At 49.9% G+C, this 8,793-nt stretch overlaps 2 protein-coding genes across 2 annotated transcripts in view; both read left to right on the top strand.

The window, feature by feature from the left end:
• The first annotated feature begins 181 nt into the window (after positions 1-181).
• Positions 182-4,235, top strand: LOC142420950 (keratin, type II cytoskeletal 7-like). Its single transcript, XM_075525311.1, has 9 exons — positions 182-634; positions 1,143-1,351; positions 1,851-1,911; positions 2,177-2,272; positions 2,534-2,698; positions 2,855-2,980; positions 3,373-3,593; positions 3,889-3,923; positions 4,024-4,235. The coding sequence occupies exons 1-9, from the start codon at positions 182-184 to the stop codon at positions 4,233-4,235; spliced, it is 1,578 nt and encodes a 525-aa protein (XP_075381426.1).
• The window catches only part of POU6F1 (POU class 6 homeobox 1), a 224,966-nt gene continuing 219,941 nt past the window's right edge, over positions 3,769-8,793 (top strand). The window contains exon 1 of the mRNA XM_075525691.1: positions 3,769-3,778. The gene's annotated coding sequence lies outside the window, so the exon portion shown is untranslated. The remainder of the gene's footprint in view (positions 3,779-8,793) is intronic.

Raw genomic sequence — 8,793 nt, 5'->3', positions numbered from 1 at the left:
ATATGCTAAGTAGTTCACATTCTTTGCATCATAAACATTTTGTGGAAGTTTCATGCAGCCTCGCCCCATTTCCACACAAATAAAAGGAAGAAGGTGCTCCACTGTGGTCAGAGGGAACTGCACCCTGGAATCCACTCCCAGCACATCATCGCCTGCATCAGTCCGTCTCCCACCAGCAACCATGTCCTGCTGCTCCTACGGTGCCAGCTCTGGCCATGCCATCAGGAATTTCAGCTCTTCCTCTGCAGCTCTTCCCAGGAATCGATGTAGTTTCAGCACTGCCTCGTGTCACTGGGGTGGTGGCATGGGCTACTGTGGTTTGGGTTACTTCAGCAGCAGAAGTCTTGATGGTGTTGCATCCTCCAGACCCAGAAGAGCTGTTGGAAGATGTCCTCCTCCGAGACGTGGATACGGCTTTGCTGCAGCTGGCACGGGGTTCGGCTACAGAGGTGCTGGCTTTGGCTACAGGGTTCATGGAGCCTCCAGGCCATGCACCATCACACCCATCACCATCAATGAGCAGCTGCTCCAACCGCTCAGACTGGAACTCGATCCCAACATACAAACGGTGAAGTACCAAGAGAAGGAGCAGATCAAGACCCTCAACAACAAATTTGCTTCTTTCATTGACAAGGTGAGCTGGGAACCCCTCCTCAGCTCCAGTTTGCAGGCACTAGAGTTGAAGTGAGGTGTCTAGCATGGAAAGGGCATGAAATCCTTGTAAGACAACTCGTTTTAGACATTGAGGGCAACTTGCGTAAGGGTGCCAGTTGAGCACCACGGTGCTTATGAGCCACTGGGGAAGCTTCAGTGTACAGGCACTATTGGTCTGATCTCTAGGCCTGACTGCAGGGAGGGAACAAGCTAAAACTAGTTTCATCAGCCTTCCAGTTCCTTCCCATTCCTCTCTGCACATCCTCAATTTATTGCAAATCTCTCCTTTCTAGAAGTGCTTAGATTTTTGTGCATTTCCACACGGGTGGCCCAGAAACAGCCTATGCACAAATGCACACTGGATTAGGAAACACTGCATTCACACGTACCAAGAGCAGGAACACACATTTCACTGCTGTTGCATGGACACTGGCTCTCACAAGCCCTTAATCCTCATCTTGTTTTCTATTTTGCTTTCTGGGATTCAGGTTCGATTCCTGGAACAGCAGAACAAGGTGCTGGAGACCAAGTGGAGCTTTCTGCGTGGTCAAAAACACCGCAAGAATACCATCATGCCCATGTTAGAGACTTATATTGGTAACTTGAAGAAGCAGCTGGAAGCACTGGGGCGCAACAGAGCCCAGTTAGAAACAGACCTGAAAGCAGCACAGCAGGTTTTGGAAACAAACAAGAAAATGTAAGTAAAAACCAGAGAAATGTGAGTGCAGGGCTCAAAATGTTGTCCAGGATTTGTACACAGGCAGAGACCATGAACTTGTAGTAGATGGTTCCCAGAGAACTAGCGGGTAGATGGAGAGATCTACCAGGATCTCAGTATATAAAATAAGGTCCCAATTTACAGAGATATGCAGGAAACAGAGGATGTCCCTCTCCCAGGTTCTCTTTCTCTCCTTCCTAATTCAGGAATTAACATTTAGAAATGTTCAGCAGCTATTTGCTGTTGCAGAGGTCAAATAAAAACAGTTCTGCTGCAAATTTGTAAAGACACAGAAACCTCTCTGAAAACATGTTTGCTTTCCCATGGGCTATGGAAACAAGACCAAAACATCCCAAAATGTTGTTTGGGGAGAAGGAAAAAAATTAGGAGTTTCACTTCTCGAAAGAAGGCCTACAGAAACCCAAAGAAATACGTAATTGCGCTGAACTCAAACAAAATCTCCCATTTTCCCACACAGGTACAAGGACGAATGCAGCCAGCGGACATGCACCGAGAGTGAGTTTATTGCCCTGAAGAAGGTGAGCAAGGGGCTGTTTGAACTCTCCTCTCCGGGTCCAGGTCTTTGGGGTGCACGCGGTGATTTATTTCCCAAAAGCAGCACACAAAACGAGTACAAGCAGGAGCTGGTGCTTGGGTTTGCTTGAACTCAAATCAGCAGCAACTGCGTAATTGGGAGCTGGCGCACGGTCACAGTACCAGCACCGAAAGTCCCTCACCCCAAGGGTAGCCCTGAGTCTGCTCTCACTAACAAACTTCCTTCTTCTATCCCCAACGCGTCTCCAGGACGCGGACTGTTTTTTCTTAAACAAAGCAGAGCTGGAGGCCAAGGTGGAAAGCCTGAAAGAAGAGGTTGAATTCCTGAGAGTGTTCTACAAAGTGGTAAGAAGCCTCCCTATTGCTCCACCCATCATTTGCATTTCCCAGCTGGATTTTGAAGTTGCTTATCCCAAAGGACAGGGGAAGAGGGGGTAATGCAGGGCAGTGGTCATCGCTTGCAGTGAACGGTGAGACTCGGGAATTCATCTCTGCTTGGTCACTGCAAAGGGGGACAGAGTTGCACAATGTGGGTGACACACCATCTTGGGGCTGGACAGCACGGCCAGCATCTCTCTGACCAGCTCAACCCCATGTCGTCACCAGAAAATCCACCAGCTGCGGGCCCAGATCTCAGATACTTCCGTGGTCGTGCAGATGGACAATAGGGGAGATCTCAACTTGGATGGCATCATTGCGGACATCAAGGCTCAGTACGAGGACATCGTCCGTAGGAGCCAGGCAGAAGCACAGGCCTGGTATGAAAGCAAGGTGAGAAAACCTGGCAGAGGGAGGGTTTGGGTGCAGTTTCTCTCTTCAGTCCAACTTCAGACCCAGAGAAACACCCCCCACTCTCCTGATTTGCTCTGATTTAACTCAAAGCATGTGTTTTTGGGACATGCAGTGATGTCCTTTGGGCTTTTTTAGTTTGAGGAGCTGCGAGTCACTGCAGGCAGAAACGCCAACAGCCTGCGAGAGACAAAAAACAAGATAGCTGAGCTGACACGGACAGTCCAGAGACTGAACAGAGAAGTCAGGAGCGCCAAGGACCAGGTGAGCACAGCCAGGTCTGGTTGTTTCAGCAGGGCAGAGAGTGAATTGCTGTTCCTGTGAGCTCCCACAACCGAATTAAATGGTGCTGTAGCATCTTGCAAAGGGTGTTCCATGAGCTGGGACTCTGCTGCTCCAACTAGGGCTGCGTTAAAGCCCAGCTCACGCAGCACCTGAAGACAAACGCGGTTACAGCCCCCCATCCCCTGCAAGCAACACGAGGGAGCACTGAAACTGCATCTCAGGCTCCCTCAAACCCCTGCCAGAGGGGACTGCATGTCCATCTTACTGCTGGGCTGAATGCACAACCAGACTTTAAAGCCATCTCTTGATAACACATTACGTTTGAAGATAGCAAGAGACAGCTAAGATTGACGGTGTCTCGCTCCTTGCAGCGCTGCAAGCTGGAAGCCGCCGTGGCCGATGCTGAGCAGCGCGGGGAAACGGCTGTCAAAGATGCGAAGCACAAACTCTCCGAGCTGGAGACAGCCCTGCAGCAGACCAAGGCAGACCTTGCCCAGCAGCTCCACAAGTACCAGGAGCTCATGAACGTCAAGTTGGCCCTGGACATCGAGATTGTCACTTATAGGAAGCTGCTGGAAGGAGAGGAGAGCAGGTGAGTGACAGACCCTAGCAGGGCTGCACAAGCTACTGTAGATGGATGTGTTGAAAGGAAAAACAACTGGCCGGTGCTGTTTTGGAGCTGCCATGCTGCAAGAAATCTACGCAGTCCTGACACAGATCGGTTCTTCCTATCAGTCCTAACAGACCCCCACCAGTGCAAACCCACCCAAACAGTGAGTCCTACTGTCTCCAAACAGGCTAGAGAGGGTCAGGCTCACATCTGAGGCTAAAGGGCTTTGCATTTGAAGACAGATTGATAACGTGCAACCTTTTCTCATTCTCTACAGGCTCCGTGCAGAAGGCGGCTTCCCTGACAACATCTGTAAGTTGGCACCTTCACCTTCTACCAAACTTGGGCATCTTCTGCCTTTTCTCCAGGGAATTCCCTAAGCTGAAACCCAGCTTTGCTCTGCCTTTTGCAGCTGTCTGCCATTCGCAGGGAGCTCTCACCTACAGCCCAGAGCCTGGCTTTGCAAGCGCCCACACGTCAGCCAACAGAAACGCGTGCTGGACCAGCAGTGTGGGGGTCTGCGGCACAGCGGTGAGCTGCAGCGATGGTGTCAGCAGCAGGAGCACGAGGAGCTCCCACATGAAGGTGGTGTCCATGACCAAGTCAGCCAGGAGCAACGTGTAAAGAGCTGTAGATAAACGGCAAGGCTGGAAACAAAGCAACATGCATGCCTGTCTGCCAACACACAGCCACAGCCAGGCCAGAGCTGGCTCGTGTGCACCCAGCTCCCCCAGGCTGCACACCCATTTTCCATGCACAGGCATACAAAAAGCAGAGAGGGCTTTTCTATGGTCAAGAGTTTTGCTATTTCTGCTAGGGAATCTAGGAGCAAGAAGGGCTAAAATCCCCCTCATCACTCCCATTGTGCAGTTCAAACAAGATGCCTTTGGTGTAGTTCCCTGGTCTTTCCGCTCGCGCAGTTGTCTTAGCAGCTCCCACCCTGGATCAACCTAGTTTTATCAGCCAGCCTTTTAGATTACACATACACCCCGGCATGAGCAGAACTCCCCCCAAATTGCCTAGCTTGCAGTTTCCCTACATATTGCATTGATTTCATTGATTATTTGCCCCAAAGAATAGATTTCAAGGGCTGTTGCTGTTTGAAGACAGTTTGCTTATGTACTTGCGTTACCTGTTTTGAAACTGATCCTCAACTTTCCTTTTCCTTCTGTGTTTTTAATGGTCTGGCTCATCTGTTGCCATAAATGCCATCATAACTGAAGAGTCTGGGAGTCAGAGTCCACTGTCAGGTATGAAAGGGACTGATCCATCAACGTATTTGGCCCTAGGACACAAAGCTCCTCTGTGATCTTGTTCAAGAGATCCAAACCCAACCTTAAACACATGGGACCAGCATCAATTGCCTTCCCAGTTGTCCAGTACCTAGCACACTGAACTGCTAATGTAAGTACATTAACCCTATTTGGGAAGAAAAAGAGGAAGCAGGGATTTATTTCTAATGACCTTACATTTTGTCAGCAGCTTTCATCCTAGTTTTGGTCTTGCATCTCCAATAAACTGAAATAGCAACTCAGTTACCTTCACTCGACACCTTAATTTGGGGAAAGGAGGGTTAATTGTTGTCTCTGCTCCAGGATCTCAATGCCAAAGCTTACAGGGGTCTAAAACAGGCACAGGCCAAGCCCTCCCTCCGCTGGGAGCTCTTCCTTCCTAACCCAGACACCGCACCTCAATGGTCTCCCATAACCCCCAATGCATATTCTCCATGCTCACGAGCAGCTATGCAAGGAGAGGGGCTATAACCTCTCTCCAGAGCACCACTGAGGTGGAAGTACAGCTCTCTTCTTCCTCACACCTGCACACAAGGAGCAGGACCCATTCCACCCAATGCTGAGTGTTTATGACACAGCTGGCTGCCAGCAAGGCACGAGAAGCAGGTGCTTCCCAGGTTAGATGTCTTCATTAGGACAGGGTGGAGGCCCAAGCGATTCTTCCCCCAGGAAAAACAAACAAACAAAAACATTTAGAGGGCACTGACTAAGCAAAGATGCTCTGGCAATTTACATAAAGCTAACTGAAACTTTTTATTACTATCAGTGATTGCTAAATCCCCTTAAAACCATCACCGATTGCCTCAACTTGCCTGGAACTCCTCAAAGCCATGTACCAGGAGCTGCTGGATGGTTTTACACCCCCTTGTCCTTCCTCTCATCCTGGCACCAGACCAGATCCTGCCTAGCTCTCCAGCAGGGCACAGCTTCATTGCAGTGACCCCCTAGACCCAGCTCCCAGCCCATGCTACATACCTCTTCCCAGGCTGTGGCTGCTCCAGTGCAGGAGCACAAAGTGCCACCACCTCCAGCAAGAGGCTGGAGGACCTCTTTTCATCTCTGCTGTATGGGGTGTTGCCCTTTATAACCTCATCAAGCCAATTAGGCTTCCCATCAAGCTAATTAGGCTTCCCAGGTGGAAACCTTCCCAGGATAGGAGTTGTCTCCCCCCCACCTTGCTCCTCCCCGCCCAGTGGGAGCTGGGGACTCAGCCCAGCCCATGCTGGTTTTGTGCCATTTAATTCCTTTTAAACACAAGATGAAAATCTCAATCGACCTCAGAGCAGGGTTTTGACCTTGGTAGTTACTGAAAAACTGATGGAAACTGAAGCAAATGCACCTTAAACACCAGGGAACTGAAGAAAGCTCCCCACCACCTGCAGCCTTCTTCTCAGGCCTGGTTGCATCCAAGTCCTCACCCTTCCTCTGCCTCAGTTTCCCTACAGAGAAGAACAGAACTTACCTCCTTTGTAAAACACTCTGACACCTGTGGACAGAACTGCGTTGCGCCAATGACCTCAGTCCTGTTATTACAATAACACATGGCCAAGCTCGCACCCCCGGGTTTGCAGCTGACGGTACAGCAGTGCCACAGGGGTAGGTGGACAGAGCAAAGCGACCACATCCTGCAACGCAGCCCAGAAGGAAACACCGAGGATGGTCCAGCATTCAGCTGGGGCACTTAACTGGAGAGAGAAAACCAGGACAGCTCATTAGGAGGGGAGAAATACAGAGGCCAAGAGCAAGCAGAGAGAGAACAAACACTCAAAGAAGTATTTGCTTAAAGTATTAGATGAAAAAAAATATTATAAAGTAGTATACTTAGATAAGTATTATAAAGTATACTTAATTATTGTGCATTTTACCCTGCAGAGAGCAAGAGGCAGAAGCTGAAGCGCTCTGAGCCCTGGCAGGGGTAGCTGGGCTTTACAGCTGCACGGAAACTAGCAATGCTGTAAGAAGGAAAAAAAGCAATTTCACTGCTTTTATGAGCTGAGGAAGCAGCAAGATTTCCTTGTACGGTCAGAAAGAGGAAATACTATTGACCGCCTAGATGAAATCAGCTGGGCATCTTTAATGCCTGCGCGTAAAGCGCATGCATGGAGCAACCTCCCCGGCCATTAACGTGCTCACGGGAGGGCAGAGCTATTAAGCTGTTTAACTGACACGATAATAACCAAGGGCTTTGAGATGTTTCAGTGATGAAGGCAACGCTTACAGCTATGGAGCTGTACTGTGGAAGGCTGAAAATACACAGCTGAGTATAGAAAGATGGATGTGCTCCTGACTGCGTAGCACTACCTGCCTAAATCATAACAGCAGGGAAAACGGGGCTGGGAGGGATGTCTTGGCCATACCCTGCCCCAAAGCATGAACAGAATAGTGTCCCTGAGATGTCACCAGATGGTCAAAGGACTTGCCCATTCGAGGAAGAATTGCCCTCAGCAATTGTCTTTGCTCTCTGCTGGGCTCCATCTTTCCCTCAACTCACATTTGCAAAGCTAAACGACCTCCAGCTTTCCCTAAATTCTTTGAGCCCAAATTCACGGCTCCTCCGTGAACCACAGCAGCTTGCCGGGTCACCCTGACGTCCAGACCAGGCACGTTCCTGGCCCTGCACCAACATGAACATCCTTTGTCTGTGTATGATTTTATCCACATTTCAGATGCTTGTTATTCTTCTTAGTCACTGCTGCAAAACAGGGAGGCCAAAAATTACCGCTTTGTGGATCGTTCGATGGCTTTTTCTACCTTTTAATACCTCTGAGACCTGCTTGCTCCCATCATCATACTTTTTTGCCTCTATTCTCTCCAGCAGTGACATCCTGCCCACCAGCATGGGAAGCTCTGCTGCCATTCAGACAAGCAGTGGGAGGCAAAGTCTGGCACCCAGGAGACAGCCCAAGTGGCGAGAGCTGGGTGACGGCTCTACCTGCCAAATCGCAGCACGGAAGGCAGCTCACACGCTGCTCGGTCTGGCAGTGCTCCACGGTGGAGAGCTCTGGAGTGGGTGGGTGCTGGGTTTCTCTGGGTCACATCTGTCTCCCTTCTCCAGAAGTGCAAAAATCTTCCCTGTTGCAAAGCTGCTTCTGAAGTTGAATTATCTCTCCTGTATCCCACTTGCGGAAATTGCAGTCGACACTCTGAATACACCTGCTTTTACGTTAATTCAGGGCACTTTGCCTTCATCATATCAGCATCCCCTCTGAAACAGAGAGATTAAATTTGAACCAGCTCCACTTATCACCCCAGACTGAGCCAAGACCAGATCCAAAGAATGAGCACAAAGCACGAAGTGCATCTGTCTCCATGGACTCACAAAGATACTTCACGGTGTTTCCCGAAGTGTGCAGATCCCCTGTTCCCCAGCACCAGTATGCAGCGTATGTTGTTCTGTGAATGTGGAAAAGCTGTGGACCTGTGGTCCACACGTGCCCCTTCCCAGGTCAGTGCTGCAAGCCTGACACCCAAAAATTCAAGGAGCAGCGACGGAGCCCTGCTAATCTCTTGTAATGGTAAGAGAGACCCACAATTCCTCACTAAGAATCACAAACCCATGCAAATGACAGCAAACAGTGGCACCCCCTGCCAAAAACATCTGGGCAATATCTGTCTTTGAGCTCTTCATTTCAATTAACTTCAGGGGATTTTTTTCCATTTTGATTTTTTGGCTATGACATAAAAGCCATGAGCTGGGTGTGCCGGGCCGCTGATAACACGGCTCTGCTGGGCACTCTGGATTCCTCCCCTTCCTACCATTAGTGCCATGCGTGTAGCAAAACCACACGCAGGCTCAGCACTGCGCTTGCTCAGTCACAAGGTGCTGGGCCGTGTTGGGCACTGGAGCAACGGGGTCTGGGTAGGGCACAGGTGGGTAAAGCATCCTTCAA

The sequence above is a fragment of the Mycteria americana genome, chromosome 26 (genome assembly GCF_035582795.1).
Source record: "Mycteria americana isolate JAX WOST 10 ecotype Jacksonville Zoo and Gardens chromosome 26, USCA_MyAme_1.0, whole genome shotgun sequence".
Lineage (NCBI taxonomy): Eukaryota > Metazoa > Chordata > Aves > Ciconiiformes > Ciconiidae > Mycteria > Mycteria americana.
Note: the sequence above shows the minus strand (reverse complement) of the source record. Positions and strands in the feature narration are given on the sequence as shown.

Coding starts and splice junctions, on each gene's coding strand:
- LOC142420950 (XM_075525311.1), top strand. CDS start 182: ATGTCCTGCTGCTCCTACGGTGCCAGCTCTGGCCATGCCATCAGGAAT. Junction 635..1,142: donor TTGCTTCTTTCATTGACAAG/GTGAGCTGGGAA, acceptor TCTGGGATTCAG/GTTCGATTCCTGGAACAGCA. Junction 1,912..2,176: donor AGTTTATTGCCCTGAAGAAG/GTGAGCAAGGGG, acceptor ACGCGTCTCCAG/GACGCGGACTGTTTTTTCTT.